Source organism: Mustela putorius, unplaced genomic scaffold (assembly GCF_011764305.1).
Source record: "Mustela putorius furo isolate JIRA1106 unplaced genomic scaffold, ASM1176430v1.1 tig00000129_pilon_pilon_pilon, whole genome shotgun sequence".
NCBI classification, from domain to species: Eukaryota; Metazoa; Chordata; class Mammalia; order Carnivora; family Mustelidae; genus Mustela; species Mustela putorius.
In genome coordinates this window covers 17336865-17355721 of record NW_025421290.1, presented here as the reverse complement: position 1 = coordinate 17355721, position 18857 = coordinate 17336865, and the positions used below count along the sequence as shown (strand labels likewise).

The 18857-nt window shown below is 40.8% G+C and overlaps 1 protein-coding gene across 11 annotated transcripts in view; it reads right to left on the bottom strand.

Annotated features, from left to right (window-relative positions):
* The window catches only part of SYNE2 (spectrin repeat containing nuclear envelope protein 2), a 330781-nt gene that overhangs the window by 255891 nt on the left and 56033 nt on the right, over nt 1–18857 (bottom strand). For all 11 annotated transcript variants that reach the window (XM_004738910.3, XM_004738907.3, XM_045070315.1 and 8 more), the window contains exon 2: nt 17872–18001. In XM_004738910.3, the coding sequence (XP_004738967.1) occupies nt 17872–17950 (79 nt within the window). In that variant the 5' untranslated portion in view covers nt 17951–18001. The remainder of the gene's footprint in view (nt 1–17871; nt 18002–18857) is intronic.

The window sequence follows — 18857 nt, the reverse complement described above, 5'->3', positions numbered from 1 at the left end:
ATTCACTCCTTTGATCTGTCATTCTCCTCCGTCATTCTCCTCATTAAAATCTTTTGATCATTCCTTCATTCCTTAGTGAATAAATTCTAAATTCTCAGCCTAACATTCTAGGTCATTCATAGTTTGCCTCCAGTCTAATTTTCCTGATTCATCTCCCATGACTTCTCGACACATATTCTACTTTTTCAGCAAACTGGAAATCCACAATTCCCCAGTTAAGTTTCACTCAAACAAAGTTTCACTCTTTTCTTCATTGCCATGCCCTGTATCCTCTGGAACGGCCAATCCTCCCCACCTCCCACTTATAAAAACTCAGCACCCAGCACAAAGTACACGTTGGGCATTCAATGGACATCTGTTAAAATAAGACATACTATATTCAAATGCCCCCCTCTTCCGAACAAGAAATAGATATAATCTCTTCTAGTTCTAATCTTCCACAGCAATTTACTGCATTTTTTCTTATTGTTATTAAAGTGATATATAATACTCATAAAACATTTTCCAAGCAGTACTCAAAACTAAAAGTTAATCTTAATTCCCTCAAACCTCCCATTTTCCCTTCCCAGAAAACAACATTAATTAAGTTTCCTGTGCATCCTTCTAGACACATTAAATATAAAGAACATAAATTCTAAAGGGGCAAGGATTTGTTTAGGTTGGTCACTGGGTCACTAGGTTTAGAATAGTAGGAGAGCCTCAGTCAATATTTGTTGAATGAATGTATGTATACGTAAATTAAATGAATATACATGATAGCTTCATTTCTTAAGTTGATAATTCAAAAAACAGAGATTTACCTTAACTTCTTTAAGTTAAAAAGCATCTGCTAAGCTATAAGAAATATTTCAAAAGGAGATCATAACCCTTCCAAATTACCAGAAAGTAAGAAAAAATATCTGGCCAATAAAAAGAACAAAATAGATACATATGTACTGATATGGATATATTCTTAATTGAGAAAAAGCAAGCTGTAACATAGTATGTTTACTCCTATTCTATCTGGTGCTTCGTTTCCGTAGTGTAGTGGTTATCACGTTCGCCTCACTCCTATTCTATCTGTATTTTTTTTTAAGATTTTTAAGTAATTTCTACACTGAAGGTTTGAACTTACAATCCTGAGATACAGAGTCACATGATCTACCAACTGAGCCAGCCAGGTGCCCTTCTATCTGTATTTTTATTATTAAAGGACAGCTCTGTGTATGGCCCAACAGCCTACTTCTACCTTATGATAATTACTACTTGCCGCTTATACACTACAGCCACATAAGGACATATGGTTCCTCTCCTACTCAATGTATGAACTTTAAAGTTAAACACTGATGCTTTTGTGGTTTTGCTTCCCCTTAGCACAGTGCCTTGTAGATAAGAAGGACTCAGTAAGGGGCACCTGGGTGGCTCAGTTGTTAAGTAGTCTTCCTTGGGCTCAGGTCATGGTCCCAGGGTCTTGGGTTTGAGCACCGCATGGGGCTCCCTGTTCAGTAGGAAGCCTGCTTCTCTCTCTCTCACTCCCCTTGCTTGTGTTCCCTCTCTCGCTGTCTCTCTCTCTGTCAAATAAAAAAATTAAAAAAAAATTTTTTTTTTAAAGTACTCAGTGGGGCACCTGGGTGGCTCAGTGGGTTAAACCTCTGCCTTGGGCTCAGGTCATGATCTCAGGGTCCTGGGATCAAGCCCTGCATCGGGCTCGCTGCTCAGTAGGGAGCCTTTTTCCTCCTCTCTCTCTGTCTGCCTCCCTGCCTACTTGTGATCTCTCTCTGTGTCAAATAAATAAAATCTTAAAAAAAAAAAAAAAAGTACTCAAATATTTGCCAACTGAAAGACTTATTATTAAGAGTATTAAGATCAAACCATCTTACTGTGGAGAAGAATAATTTACTGACAACAGTTACTAGGCCTATGTTTTGTCCTGGTCATTGCTTTTATAACCCCTGGACAATTTCTTTCTCTGATGAATAAAATGCCTTGAACAAAAGGGCAGGTGCTATAATGAGACACTGTTGTCATTCCTTAAAACAACAATGCCAACTCATTGTCCCGCTGGGACAGAAATGGTAAGGCTAACTAAATCCAAAAAATAATGTGACACCTTTTAGCCATTTGCCCCAAAAGTCATCTCAAAGAATCTTAATCAAGCTGTTAGCGAACAGAAAGGGAACTTAAAATAAGAAGGCCACCTCTTTGTTTCTCACGGGAGATGACAACAAACAGAAATAAATGAAGAAACAAAGGGAATAAAACCACATAGGCATGCACAATCAAAACAAGAAAAGCCTAAAATATTTGAAGAATAAACAGGAAAAGGTGTGTTACTGAACTACAAAAGGGGAAGCTATTAACTAACAGAAAAAGCAGGGGGACTACACATTTCTTGCAACCAACCATGAGCAAACAAAAAAGCCAGCAAGAAAAATAAATCATACCAAGACAGAGATTCCGCTGATAAATGAGAAGAGCTGAGTTTAGAAGGTAACACCTGGCTAACAAAACTCATAAGCACAGCATGCAACCGTATCTCAATCTCAACACTTTTTTTTAGATTTATTTATTTCAGGGGTGCCTGGGTGGCTCAGTGGGTTAAAGCCTCTGCTTTCGGCTCAAGTCATGGTCTCAGGGTCCTGGGATTGAGTCCCATATTGGGCTCTCTGCTCAGCAGGGAGTCGGCTTCCCCCACCCCCACCCCCACCTGCTGCTCTGCTTACTTATGATTTCTCTCTCTGTCAAATAAATCAATAAAATTTTTTTAAGATTTATTTATTTGAAAGAGAGAGAGAGTAGAGGGAGGTGCAGAATCTAGAGCAGACTCCCTGCTGAGCGTGGAGCCTGCCACCACTACCCATGAGACCATGACCTGAACTGAAACCAAGAGTCAGACACTTAATCCACTGAGCTACCCAAGCACCCCCCAACACTCTTTTAGGTCAATATCTTTCCCCTGGAGAATCTGTGTCGGCACTACTGCAAAAGCAGCACTCACCCATCAGACTCTGCATTCCAGGACTCAAGTCACACCCTCCTCCCCTCCCCCGCCCCTCACCTGCCCTCCCCAGTGTTTCCACCTCACATATTTAATGCCACCATCCTTCATCATCCCCAAGTACAGCCTACCACAAATCGGGCCAAATTTGCTCCCAGGTACACTTCCTTCCTACACCACTAGGCACCCCTGCACTCCCCTAGCCCTCCCTCCCCAACTGCCATCAGACAGGGCCTGCTCCTCCCCGCTCCTCCCACAGCCAACCAGGTCTGCTCCGCTCCCTTCAATCCATTCTCTGCAGCAGCCAATAGATCTAACCTCCTTCCCCTTTTCCAAAAAAAAAAAAAAAAAAAATGAGCTAATATCTGGGAGCCTACTTGATTAAGATGGGCCTTCTCATTAGCCTACTGGCTCCCTGAGAGCCTAGGTCTGTTTTTGCTCCTGCTTTTGCCTGAAGCACTACCACATGTGACAGGAATTCAGAAAATGTTTGTTGAATGAATAGTTAAATGGCTGGGGGAGAAGGGAATGGGGCTTTGCGGCTATTTTTCCCCAATGTAGAGATTTTAAATACTGAATTTATTGGCAAAATATACAACATACAACAAATGGTTTCTACTTTGGGCCTTAGCATGTGGCATCCAGTCTCTTCATGTTGCCACATGAGCGAACCACACCCCGTGAAACACCTGAGATTCTCACACTGAGGCTTTTGTTTCCAGCCTCCTTGGAACATAGCTCCTGGCTCTCTCTGCATAAGCAAACCTTGTATTTCTAGCACGTGCAAATGAGCCCAGAACACAGATAAAATGCCTAGAATTTGGGGTGCTATTTGCTCGTCTCTTTCTCACCCTCTTCTGACTCATCTTAGTTGCTCAACAGATATTTGTGGAATGAATAAACCAAAGAAACGATTCCATTTCTTTCAACACGTATTTCTTACAACTTACTACCTTTCATCTACTATATAAAACTGAGTGCTTATCTTTTGAGAATCATGACGTGTGAGCCTGAGCCCTGACTTCTGAGAACAAAAGAACCAGACCACACTGAAGTGATCTGTGCTATGATCACAGATCTAGGGTTCTTACAATTTGAATGCCAGCAAATTACTGAGGGTCGGTGATTGAGTTCAGAGTTCTAGGTCCCAACTCCCAGAGTCTCCAATTCAAGGAAATCACACAGCTCACTCTGAGAAACACCCCTGTAACTGGACTGATTTACACATGTGATTTATTCCTGAGATAACACAAGGGAACAGGAAAGGCTTAGCAAAAATAGGGATGAAATAATATATATTATAATATAATGTAACTCAATACAAATCTGTGATAATATATAGGTATCCTAAGACACACTTGAAGGGGCTCAGAAGGCTTGCTGAACCAACTTATGTCCAGGAGTAAGGAGGAATTCAGAGTTAGGAACAATGACATCATTTCATTAAACACTTCCAATGAAGTGGTCAGGCAGGCATTTTGTGAGAAATGAGAAAATGGTAGCTCCCAGAAGATGAAGGATTTTTAATCACTCATTCAATAAACACTTACTGAAAATGGTAGCTCCCAGAAGATGAAGGATTTTTAATCACTCATTCAATAAACACTTATTAAAAGTGCCCTGTGTCCTATATACTGTGCTGTAGATCTCACATCTGGTAGGACTTTCATATCCAGATCTGACTGATACCAAAATCCATGGTTTTTTCATCATAATTAAAACTCAGCTGAAATGTTGCCTCCATGGCCCCTCCAGCTTAGCACCTATCTCTCCCCGACATTAAACCCAAACTTCTTCAAAGTATTGTGTACACTTGCTATCTTCACATCCTTACCTATGATGTACTTTTCAACTCACCAAGAGAAAACTAGCTTCAACCCCAACTACTCCATCTGATTCTCAGTGAGGCTACCTGTAATATTCTCATTGCTCAACCCCGTGGGTATTTCTCAGAACACGCTAGGTAGCTTGAAACTTCCAATACTGCTTACTACCCTCTTCTTCTTGAAATGTTCTCCTTCATTGGTTTCCATGATTATCCTTCCTACTTCTAGTGATACCCCTTTCTCAGACTTTGCTATACCTTGTTTTGCTTCTTCAATATCTCTATAATGTTCTCTTTTTCGAGATATTTTCATCTACTCCATAGGAACGAATTACTGTTTACATACTTATGACTTTCAAATCTTTATTGTCAGCCCAGGTGTCTGCTTCTCTTGAGTTTCATGGGTATCCCCACTTAGTTATTCCACAGACACTTCAAAGTCAACGTTGCCAGAAGGGAGTCGTCATCTCTAACCGACTCCCTCCCTCACCAAAGGTGTTCGAGATTTTTTTTTTTTTTAAAGATTTTATTTATTTATTTGACAGAGAGAGAGATCACAAGTAGGCAGAGAGGCAGGCAGAGAGAGTAAGGGAAGCAGGCTCTCTGCTGAGCAGAGAGCCCAATTTGGGCTTGACCCTGAGACGATGACCTGAGCCGAAGGCAGAGGCTTAACCCACTGAGCCACCCAGGCGCCCAGGATTTTCTTTTTTTCAGCGAATGCTTCCATGATCTACTCTTCTGCCCAAGAATAAACCTGAATCATCTTTAATACTTCCCTCACCTCCCCCTCCCATACCCAGTCAATCAAAAAGATCTAATGATTACCCAAATAAACCTAAAATTAAGAAAAATTAAGATAAAATTTAAAAATTTTAAGAATGTAAAGCCCAAGGTATCTCTTGATACCTATCTCTCTCCAACGTGGTGGGCACCTCCTAGATCAGGACACCATTATCTCTCAGCTGACCGGCCCTAACAGACTTCTGCTGGTCATTCTGTCTCCACATTCCCTCCCATAAGACCACACCCCACAATGCATCCCCGTGATTTCTAAAACCAGTTCTGAATATGTCTCCACTCACAATCCTTCGATCACTTCTTCTTTCTTGGTCTCCGGAAATAACTCAAACCCCTATATATTCCCATGACCTTTTACAACTTCCTCTGTTCACTTTCTCCTTCAAAATGCACTCCTTGGTCTCACTGAGCACCCATTTCCTTGAATGTGCCATGTTCAGCCCCCCTTCTGCCTTTACTAGGCTGCTACCACTATCTGGGGCACTTGCCTCATCTCCACCCTGTTCATGTGCTAACATACTTTAGGTCTAAAACTTAGAAACCACTTGCCCTGGGAAGCCGTCCCTGACCTTAAGACTGGTGGGTGCCCCTACTCTGTACTTCCAGAGTACCATGTCTTCTCTCTCCCGGAGCACACCCATATCATCCCATAATAGTCTATGCACTTGCTGTCTCTCTGTAATCAGAAGAAACATCGTAGGACAGCACATTCTGTGTCATCCCGCGTGTTCACCACAGTGTCTTATACACCAGAGTTGTTCAAAAGCACTTGTCAAATGATGAATGGACAAATAAATGAATTGGGATCTAAGGATAGATTAACCTATACTTAGAAAAAGCATAACAAATAATGGAGTGGTATCTCTTACCTTAAAAAGTCCTAGGTTTCTCTTCAACAAGTATGATATCTCCGCTCCCCTTCACAGCAAAATTTCTTCAAAGTGTTGGTTAAATCATTGTCTCTACTTCCTCACCGCCATTCTCTCTCCCACCCACTGCAGTCAGGCCTCCATCTCCACCACTGGAGTATGGCTAACCTTGTTAGAGCCACCAATTAATTCTATGGACCCAATCCACTGGCCATTTCTCGTCAATGTGGTTGAATTACCTCCTTTTTTTATTTTGAAGATCTCATTTATTTATTTGAGAGTGAGCCAGCAAGCAAGAGCAAGGGGGGCAGGCAGAAGGAGAGGGAAAAGCAGACTCGATCCCAGGACCCTGAGATCATGACCTGAGCCAAAGGCAGACAACTGAGCCATGCAGGCACCACTCCCTGGTTCTAGAAATATCTTCATCTAGAGGTTTCCATGTCATCACACTAGCCTGGTTTTCCTCCTTTGGCCTTAGGTACTCCTTCTCAGTGACCCTTGCTTTTCTTCCTCTTCTGCTTGACCTCGAAACAATTAAAGATCCAAATGGTCAGACCACACCATGGTTTTAACTGCAAATATACCAGCCACATACTGATGGCTCCCAAATCTATACCCTTCCCTAGGCCTCTGGATCCTCACATCTGTCTACTTGACATGTCCATTTGCGTAGCAAATGAGCATCTCATATCTATCATAGCAAAAACAAACTCTTAATCTCCCCAAAACTTGTCTATCAGTCTTCCTCATAGCAATAAATTACATAATCAACTACTCAATTGCTCAAAGCAAAAATTTAGAAGTTATCCTTGATCTCTCTTACTACTCACTCCATACATCTCAACATTCACAAGTATCCTTAAAAAGAAAAAAAAAAAAAAAAAAAAAAGAATCCATGATTCTTTATCCCATCCTTATCACCCTACTACTATCCAAACTACTTTGGTAGTTCACCTGGACAACAAAAGCATCTAAACTGGCTTTACACTTCCCCTCCTATCACTCAGATAAATCCCCTCTCCACCCAGCAGCCAGATATTTTGGAAAATGTAAATTAGATCATGTTACTCCCCTAACTAAACCATCCAGTGGTTTCCCATCCGTACACCTTCCCTTAGAGCTGACGAATCCCAGCCTGATCCAGCTCTGTCTTGCCTTGTTCTCCAAACCATCTCACCAGGCTCCATGAATTCACCAAGTTTGTTTCTTTCATTGAGCTTTTCCTTTAGAACTGCTTCACCCTGAAACACTCTTCCCTTCTTCTTTGCTTGGCAGCTCCTTTGTGTTATAATCATTCCTTAAATGTCTCCTCCTGAAAGAGCTTCACTAACCATTTGATCTAAAGAAAGCAGGAAATCATCAAATAAACCCATTTCTAATCCTCCCCATAGCATTTGCCAGGCATTGATATTTTTCTCATTAATTTATTCATTGTCTCTCTAATAACTGAAATACAAGCACCGTGGGCATATGAAGCTTATTGGAGTTGTTCATCTTAATATTCTCTTAACCCAAAATAGTGCCTGATACAGAGTAGGGTCTCAGGAAACACATGTGGCACGAACGTATCAATGAACACAGTCACCTGTACTCATAAAAACCATGACTGTGTGATGAATTAGTAAGTGTGAATCCACCTATCCTTTTGAAACCTTTTGTTTCCAAGAAATCAAACCATGCTAGAAGTTCTACCACATAAACATTCAGACTGAGGCAGACAGAGACACACTGCTTAACTAGTTCCCACTATTAATAAGCCTACTTCACTGAAGACAGGGCCAACAATCACAATGTTTTGGAAAATCTTAATGTTATTCAAATTTGATAAAGGCCGTTTGTGTTCTGATTTGAGCCAGGTGCCTTTCATCTGACAACATTTAGCTGCTGATGCAACTGGCAGACCCTTTTTAATAAAGACGGAAAAGACCAAGGCATGACCAGTGAGTGCGGCTCCAGCCTGGGGGCAGAGAGCAAGCGTGCGTGGCCATTCTTCCGCCATTTTCTTTCTATGCTCATTCAACACGCATCACCGCACAGGCTGTCAATGACTAGAAGAGATTATTTACCCAGAATCTCATGTCTCTCCTCCAAAAATACACACATTTAGAACCTTAAACAGTTCATTTCTCTGATAAATCCTTCCTATCCTTTTAAGTACTATTTTTAAATGATTCTAAAAATACCTGGTGGTAGTAACCTTCAGTTCTCATACATATATTGAAAATAATAAATGCAGTTACCTTTTATCAAAAATTCCCTGAATGTTTTAGAAAAACACAGCCATCAGAGAAATTATAATCACCAACGCTGAAATCAGATGGGGGAGGTAATCTCTTGAAGAGCACATTTAGAATAACCTCTAATTTTTAGAGTGTAAAATCACACGCTAGCCCCACCAAATGGTTATAAACTAATCTCTTATATCGACTTCTTACTTTCCCATTTTCAAGGGGAAATTATTTTGAGTTTTATTTTTCCTAATATACTACTTCAAGCTCTGAATAATTATACTCCCTCCTGAAACACACACATACACAAAAGCTCAGAAAACTCTTGTATCTCCCATGGGGCTAATTAAAAAGGATTCTGATTTCTATAAGGAATGAATGAGATCTTTGTTAACCTACTTTAACAGGACTCTAAATGACCCTGGATTTATCTTGCCCTAGTTTTCAAAATGTAACTGACCCAGAATAAAGTAAGCTTATCCCCACACTCCTCGCAAAAACAAAAGCAAAGTTCCCAGAAGCCAAAACTGTATACATACAACCTGAGAAAAAAATTTTTTTCTCTCTTAAAGAGACCATACAGTGCAAATACTGCTGCTTGCAGAGCTATTTTATTCTCCACATAATTGGAACATTTTAAGATTATAAAGCTTTACAGTATCAAGGCAAGTAATCTTCCAAGACAGCAAATGACATCATCAGCTACTATGATATCAGGAACTTTCTGGAAGCTTTTGTGTTGGGACAGTACTGCCCTGATAGCCACTGAGGAACCATGATTTGATTAATTTCTCTGGGTATAACAATCTCCTAATCCCTAAAAAAGCCCCCAGAGTTGATTTGCTTTCACTCCCAATAACTGAGCACTCGGAATGGCTAGGGAAGCAGAAATACTGCCTAAGAGTGCATGCCCTCTCCTTACTCTTCCTTCAACATGCCATCAAAGTTCCAAATTGGGGACCTGGCTGTAAAAGGGTAGAAATTCCACCCAGAAGCCTTTTATTAATCCCATTCTTCTTCCTCTGACTATACACAGTTTCATTCACTTGCCGTCATAAAGTAAACTGAATTTGTCTCAGGAATACAACAGTAAACCACCAATACACCTGTAAATGCCATAAGTACACATCACTGCCTCATGTCTACAGAGATCCATGTTGCCATCCTCTCTCACTGGTTTTCCTGGACACTGAACCACTCTTCTAATTCAGGGTGTTTTATGTATTTTTTTATATTGGAAATGACCGCTCATTTATTCATTACACAGTTGTCTACTGAAAGCCTAAAATATGTCAGAAACGTCACTGGCAGTAAAGATGCAGGAGCATCCTACACGGGGCACCTAATACACACTTGGAGGAACTCAGGAAGCTTATTAAAGCAAGCGATGTCCAAGGAGGAAAGGAAACTCAAGCATAAAAAAGCCATCACAAGAGATTCAGAAGAAGACAACTCACTCCAGGGAAGTTCTTAGGAAAATCCTTGATTTTTACAGTGAGAGGGATAGATAACTCACCTCGCAGATAATATTACCTAGAAAACACGTTCATTTTTCACCTCCCTACACCTGAAATGTGAAAAGATACCTCAGATAGCATATTCAGTCCTATTTTGGTTGAATTTTATGTTGGGTCCAAAATTAGGAGCAAGAAGGACTTCGTTATATAAAATGATTGACTCTGCATCCCAGCTCATTTTCTGACTTTCACAGGATATCGACAAGCAGAAGCCCAGCTGGGCCACGTGCTTCCTGAAGGTGCTCAATCCATTCACATCTTTGTCCCCTTAACAACAAGCCTACCACATGTGGTTGGCGCTCGGTGTTTACTGAGCAACCGAATAAAATTAAAACATTACATTATTGTGCTTATTATCTAGGCCACTGAACATGAATAATGTCTAAGAATATCACACAGATTGAAAGCCTCCCTTAGATGGATACTCAGTAAATAATGAATAAATTTCGACAGAATAATAACCTAACCAACAGCGATCTGCATTTCACTATCAAGCCCTACCAAGTAATGTCTATCCAGAAGGCACAGAGCGTTTTTTAATCTTTTAAAATATATCATCTGAAGAAAACACTAAATCAAGCAGATGAGCATTGTTTGAGATGACACAGGAACTGGGCTGAATGTGGTTTTATACAGGTTCCCGTGGACGGCTAACCATTCCCCAGAATTTTGGCAGAAGAGCATGAAAGTTAAGTCCTCGTGCAGTGGCAAACGTCATCGATACACACTCCTTCTTAGTTCTTTGTCTGATTAATGATAACATTCTGTTTTCAAGAGCTATTTTTCTAAAGCACTGGCCTAGCTTATTGCTGAAAGCAGTCTGCTCTTGTCACATGAATTTCTCAGACCCTTTTCTGGCCACAAAATGATTCTAAAGAAATAACTGAAATCTGAAATCTATAAAGGAAGTGTCCAAAACAGTTCAAGAGCATCATAGCTGCTGTGGATAAACAGCACGCGGTGAGTCAGCCTTGTCTGGCAATTTCACTCCTTACTAATTTGACTTTTAAATGGGTCCTCTACCTGTGTCGTGCTTTCTCTCTTTCCATGACATGAAGTTCTCAAAAGAGATTCCTTGTAAGCCATATATTTTATCTACGATAATTTACTTTAAGCACATCTACAGAAAACAATCCCCTACGGCCTTCTTATTTGATGCTATTAAATACTTAGTGAGAACACACTGAACAGAAAGAGAATTAATAATGTGGACGTGAGGGGTGCCTGGGTGGCTCAGTGGGTTCAAGCCTCTGCTTTCGGCTCAGGTCATGATCCCAGGGTCCTGGGATTGAGCCCTGCATCAGGCTCTCTGCTCAGCGGGGAACCTGCTTCCTCCTCTCTCTGCCTGCCTCTGCCTACTTGTGATTTCAGTCAAATAAATAAATAAAATCTTAAAAAAGAAAAAATGTGGACATGACAGCCACTACTGCTATCTCCCAAGGCAGCGCAGCTTCTAAACATTGCAGCCCATATTCAGTAGTTCCAGAATCCTGCTGAGTCTTCCATCCTGACGGTTTTCACATCTGTCCCTACTTTCACATTCAGGACTTACCTCTAATCCAGACAAGTGTTACCCAACACCCAGACGGTTACAAACCTTCCAGACTGGTTTCCCCAACTCCACTCTCCGGCCTGCTTCAAGTCTTCCCACACTCCCAAGCCAGACTGCTCTCCTAAAGTACAACTTTGACCTCCAACTCTCACTCTCCAGACCTGGCAGCTACCTGCTACCTGAAGGCAAAAATCCCCAAACCTCTTGGGTTTGAATTTCGCTCCATCAGGGATCTTAATCTAGAAATTTCTACTTTGGTCTCAAATTAAATTGAATGGCAAAGAAAGTCCCGCTCAACTTGAAAACTCTGTGATACTCATCCAACTTTACCCTTCCTGCTTCCACAATCCTATCTATCTAATACGCTAAGGAATTGTTCCCTCAACACACCCTTCCCCACCTGAAGAGCTCGGCACAGGTGTTTCATACAAAATATGTATTTACTATTTTCTCAGGCTAAAAGGAAAAGAAGCACCTGTGATTTTGCCAGATAACAAAGCCAATGGAAAGATTTAAAGAAATTCTGTAATGGACGCTTTGGTAAAGCAACTCATTTTTAAAGCAGCTGTTTATCGTTTTCATGGCCTGAACTTTCATATATTATTTTATTTAAAATGTAGACCATCCATCAACGAAGAAATTGAAAAAATAAACATCACCATCAGCTTAAAAAAATAAAACATGGACCCTCTGTAGTAGTACAAAAGGCACTCAACTAGGATAAATTCCATTTTTACATTAATCTGCTCAAATTCAGCAACGTCATTTCTTTCCCTTCCTAACAATCCAAACATTTCAATGCAATGCTCCTGGAGAGACTGAGAACATAAATATCTCCCTACAATAAGGGCCTTCCAAAATCCCTTCATACCCTCCATAACGACATTTTCTCAAAGATCACACAAATGTTGAACAAAAAGAAACACAAAGTTGCTTGTTTGTTGTCCTGCTCTATGAATCTCAGCAAAGCACTGCGTGATTTCCTGGGCCTGATTCACTGTAGGCCCTGCGGGAATCGGTTTTCATAGCATATCAACGATGACTCACTACATTTCAATGCAGACATCCTAATTTTTTTCTTGAGTATATTATTCCAAGTCAGGGTATGGCATAATTGTCTTATCGCAGATATGTTTGGCTAAAGTAAAGTAGACGTTGTAAGTTAAACAGGTCTCTGTCTGTCTCTAAAAAAATGTTCTGAAATTAGAAGGAAAAAAACTTCCTTAGGAACAGTGACCCTGAGCTGCTCATATTACATAAAATCTGTTTTCTCATATTACTCCAAGGATCATTAAGCACATGTGAATTTCATGAACTACAAGTCTGATAACAGAGTGTACAAACCCAAATGCTTTTAAGACTATTGCCAACAGCCTGACATTCAGGAGTAGCTAAGGGACATAATATCGTCTATCAATCTTTTGTCCAAATAGCTAAAAATCCTGCTATGAAACCAAAGTTACCTTTAGAAATATATATTGGTTTCTTCTTCCCTCCTTTCCTCTCTCCTTCTTTTACTCTTCCTTCCTTTCTTTCCTTCTTTCTTCAACCCAGGCTGAATTATAAACCTGCTATTACTAGTACAGAACTTACCCTGTGAAATCTATTCATTTCACAGTTAAGCCATCATCCTATAGTCATGGGAACTTCCTGGTTGACATCCTGAGTGTACCTGGCTCATGGGAGCCCTACTCACCTGGTGTGAATCTGACTACATTCCAGCACTGGCTTTCCACCCCTCCCCCCACAGAGCAATGTATCCAGCACCACATTCCCCTAAATGGGTCATGAAGAAAAATCATTCACATTGGTGGTGAATGTATATCACATTCCCATCGCCACACAGCCCATACTCATCTCTTACTGTAAAGCAGACTGTATTAACGTAATATAATTCAAAACATGCTTATAAGAAACCATTCATTGGGGCGCCTGGGTGGCTCAGTGGGTTAAGCCGCTGCCTTCGGCTTGGGTCATGATCTCAGGGTCCTGGGATCGAGTCCCGCATCGGGCTCTCTGCTCGGCAGGGAGCCTGCTTCCCTCTCTCTCTCTCTCTCTGCCTGCCTCTCCATCTACTTGTGATCTCTCTCTGTCAAATAAATAAATAAAATCTTTAAAAAAAAAAAAAGAAAGAAAGAAACCATTCATTTCTCAGTAACTTTCTAATGATTCTGAGCAACCCAAGAGCCTGAGATAATTAATGTTACTTGAAGATGGATGTAAAAGTTTACTATGGATTCACTAGAATAAGGTTAAGACTTGGGCAGATTTTCCAAAGAGAGCACTAAGGAAATTCCTTTTTCAAACTGTTCTTTGAAATGTGCCTACATGTGTTGACCTGTGAGGGGGTGTGGTGCAGTGGAAAGAAAACTATCCTTCAGGTCAAACCCCAGCTCGCCTGGCTCACTAGCTGTGTGACTCTGGGAGAGTAATCCCACCTTCCCAAGCCACAGCTTCCTTCTCTGGAGCTCCAAGACAAAAAATCTCTGAGGACTGAATGAGATCATGTGCCTAAGAGTGCTGTGTAAGCTAGAGCCTGGGACATAAAAGTCTTGGAGCACACTGCAGTGGGGGAAGAAAACAGGAAATATAATTATAGGGACACCTGCATGGCTCAATCGGTTAAGTGGCTCCCTTCGGCTCAGATCAGGATACCAAAGTCCCGGGATCAAGTCCCACATCTGGCTCCTTGATCAGCGGGGAGCATGCTTCTCCTTCTTCCTCTGACTGCTACTCTGCCTGCTTGTGCTTTCTTGCTCTGACAAATAAAATCTTTAAAAATATATATACATAGAGGGACGCCTGGGTGGCTCAGTCGGTTGAGCTGCTGCCTTCGGCTCAGATCATGATCCCAGCGTCCTGGGATCGAGTCCCGCATCAGGCTCCTCGTCGAGCAGGGAGCTTCTCTCTCTGCCTCTGCCTGCCACTCTGCCTGCTTGTGCTCTCATTCTCTGACAAATAAATAAATAAGTAAATAAAGATTAAAAAATAAAAAATAAAAATATGTATGATACTATGATATAAACTTATAATACTATATAAGTGCTAAAATAAGTACTTTGGGTGAACAGACGAGACTATGAATCTCAAGCAAAGAGAGAACATCAGGAGGAGGCTGAGTCTGGCTGACTTTGCGATGGATAAGGGATGGATGAGGGACAGGCAAGCTGGAGGTCTTCCTGCAGGAGAAGGCTGTGTGCAGACTATGGGGGGACAGCCTGAAGAAAAGCACACAGGCAGGGGGAGCGTGGGCCCTTGGGCAGCCATACAGCTAGAACAAAGGGTGCTGATGGGGGCGAGGTGGGAGACGAGGGCAGAGAAAAAGGAACACCAGCCTGGGAACCACACCAAGAAGTCTAGACTCTCCTGCATGGGATGGGAAGCCACTGAAGAGAATTGTCCAAACAAACAAGCAAAACAAACAGTAAGAACCAGACTCTGGTTGACAGTTTTTTCCCCATACACTGAGCAGCTTCTACTCTAGCCATGTGCTCCTAGAGAAGAAACCTTTTGGGGCAAAGGTTTTGGCTGTAAATATATAAAAAGAACTTACAACGCATTTATTTGACTCCTACTCTGTGCCAGGTACTGAGCGAGGCCCTTGGCAGGCACTAGGCATTCTTTTTCATCTTGAAAACACAGGTGCAACACTGGCAATGTCATCCATATTTCAAATAGGAGGAAACTGAGACTCAAAACAGATAAAAGTCTTTTGTCCAAGTTCAAAGAACCAGTAAGTGCCAGAGCCAGTGACAGAAATTAGGTTTCCTCGTATGTTTTAGGTCACAGGAGTTATTACTCTCATGCAACCAAAACTTCAGAGAAAAACAAGAACATTGGGGCTTTCTTTCCAGTTAAATGAAAAATCTTTTAATGTAATTTTAAGTTTCAGTAGAGTTAACATACAGCGTCATATAAGTTTCAGGTGTACAATAAGGGACCCAGAACTTGCATGCCTCACCCAGGGCTCCTCACCCTCCTTAATCCCCAAGCCCTATTTTACCCATCCCCCTCTACCTAGTTAAGTGAAAATTTAATTCCAGTTACTTATGGACATTATACGACACTACAAAAAATGTACTTACTGGAAATTTAAAAAAATTCTTACCTCAAGGACTAACTCAACACGTGTTTCTTAGTCTATACAAATTACATGATATTTATTTCTAAACGCCTGATGCATGTAGGTGTAGCCTACTGCAATAGCTCCTGACCCCAAAGTCAAGAATCTAATCATTCCAAACATATTTTTAATTAAAAAGAAAATTATCAGTAAAGAAAGTCATTTTTGGATCTTTGTCATGAATGACTTCAAATACGAGGAACATACAGGATGGCAACTGTAGTAATACTCTACAGTATATTTGAAAATCTAAGAAGAGCAAATCTAAATCTAAAATCAAATCTTTTTTTTGTTTTAAATACTTTATTTATTTGAAAGAGAGAGAATGAGTGGGAGGCAGAGGCAGAAGGGGAAGCAGACTCCCTGCTGAGCAGAGAGTCCCATGTGAGGCTCGATCCCAGGACCCTGAGATGATGACCTGAGCCAAAGGCAGATGCTTAACCAATTGAGCCCCCCAGGCACCCCTAAGATCAAACCTAAAAAGAGCAAATCTAGAAAGTTATCATCATAAGAAAACAAAATCTATAATCACACATGGTAATGGATATTAACCAGACTCGCCGTGACAATCATTTCACAGTATATACAAATATTGAATCATTATGTTATATATCTGAAACTAAACACTAAACTAAACTAATAAGATGTTGTATGTCAATTACACCTCAATGAAAAATAAAGTGAAAAATAAAATAAAAATAAAGGACTCAATATCTATGGCTTCTAAGAAACATTCTAAGAATGTTGTACAAAACTACATAATCTTGGGGCACCTGGCTCAGTTGGTTAAGCATCCAACTCTTGATCTCAGCTCAGGTCATGATCTCAGGGTCTTGGAATGGAGCCCCATGTCAGGCTCTGCACTCAGCATGACGTCTGCTTGTCCTCATTCCTTTGCTTCTCCCAGGCTCCCTTTGTCTCTCTCTAATAAGTAAATAACAATTTTTGAAAACTGTACATAATCTTACAGATTACTTTAAAATACAGTTTCAGGGCACCTGGGTGGCTCAGTGGGTTGAATGAAGCCTCTTTGGCTCAGGTCATGATCCCAGGGTCCTGGGATCGAGCCCCACATCGGGCTCTCTGCTCAGCAGGGAGCCTGCTTCCTCCTCTCTCTCTCTGCCTCTGCCTACTTGTGATCTCTGTCTGTCAAATAAATAATTTTTAAAATCTTTTTAAAAAAATACAGTTTCAAAAATATTTTCAGGGATGCCTGGGTGGCTCAGTTGGTTAAGCAGCTGCCTTCGGCTCAGGTCATGATCTCAGCATCCTGGGATCGAGTCCCACATCGGGCTCCTTGCTCAGCAGGGAGCCTGCTTCTCCCTCTGCCTCTGCCTGTGCTCGCTCTCTTCCCCTCTCTCTCTGATAAATAAATAAAATTTTAAAAAAATATATTTTCAAAAGCTTACCATAGCCTTATCTCTTCTATACCAGTTAACTGTACTCAGCTCCAAGATTTGCTTTATCAACAAAGGTGAAAAGTCTAATGAATTTTAAAAGTACTCAACAAATATTGCCAAACTCCACAAGAAGCACTAAAAAAAAACCACAACAACAACAACAACAATATAGACAGTGTTGAGTCTCATAAATGCACACGTGATTCACAGGATTGAAAGGCCATACACTTAGGAGCATATAACTATTCTTTTCTTTTTGCACAAAATAAGGATATACATTTAAAAGAGGCTATGCAAAAAGATGCAAAGTAAGTGCAAACAATTCCAAAGAAACCACAGTTAATTGTTTTCACTACAAATAAAATATACATAGGCTCAGAGTAAAAAACCATGATACCAAATTCTTTCCAGGTATTTTTTACTTTCTTAGGGAGCTGAGGTAGCAATAAAGACATTTATATAAACTGAAAGGGCCTACAATTGGAAAACTACCTAAGAGAGTCAGAAAGCAGTAGAAGGAAAGACGAGGGTAAGGTTTCCACAGTTACTACAGGTGTTACCCACCCCCCCAGTCTTAATTACCTTGCAGTGAAAAATGGCGATCATCGATGTCCAAGGAAACCTGTTCATCCTCAGTGGGAGGCGCAGGACTAGATGCCATCCTTTGACTCCAAGGGGATTATATCATGTCCATCTCAGTTAAAGAAGTGAACTAAAAGCAAAAGGGATAAGTGCTCATTAGTGACTCTGCAACTCTGTATTTCTAGTAAACACACACTGCCAGAGACCAACAGCAAACGAAAACTGCCCTTGGAAAGAAGCAGTTTTCTATGAGTGTTTCCGTAGTTCACGAGGAACAAAGTGACTACGCCTTCTTTTTTGAATCCTAATCAAGATTTTGCCCTGTGACCTATCCAAGTTGCTGGCATGACTCCCAACGAGAGGTCACTGTGGATCCTACACGGGTGGGGGAAAAGGAAAACCACCCAATGAGATTCCATAACTTGCTCAGAGGAAGTCAAGTTGACACAAATTGATGTCTCAGGCCTTTGTATTTTATTGTTCACGGCAACCTGTAAGGATTTTCTTTATAACTTTTTATTTCACTTAGTTCCTTTCTGCTCCATGAATGTTGCCATTCACTGGAAACAATACTAGCCTGCATAGCTTGCAAAGTGAAACTAAAAAAAAAAAAAAAGTGTATCAAAAAGAATGTCTTGAGGAGATTATCTATTATATTGAATTATTTTCCCAAGCACTTACTTTTCCACACACTTTTCTCTCAACCCCCACTTTGACTCTTGAAGAATCTTCCCAGTAAGAGTTAATTCTTGCTGTGCGACTCTACCACTTCATGTGTTTGTATGCCATTGTTAGTATCCTGAGGGCTGAAAATTTTGACTTTTCCCACACAGACAATGGCTTTTTCTATCAAAACAAATCCAACCAAATAAATAAAAATATAAAAACGTATTAGGGAATGAATAGAAGAATGGATAAATGTACAGATACTCGATCAAACAAGTATAGCAAAACATTAGTGGTAGAATCTGTGTGTTCCATATACT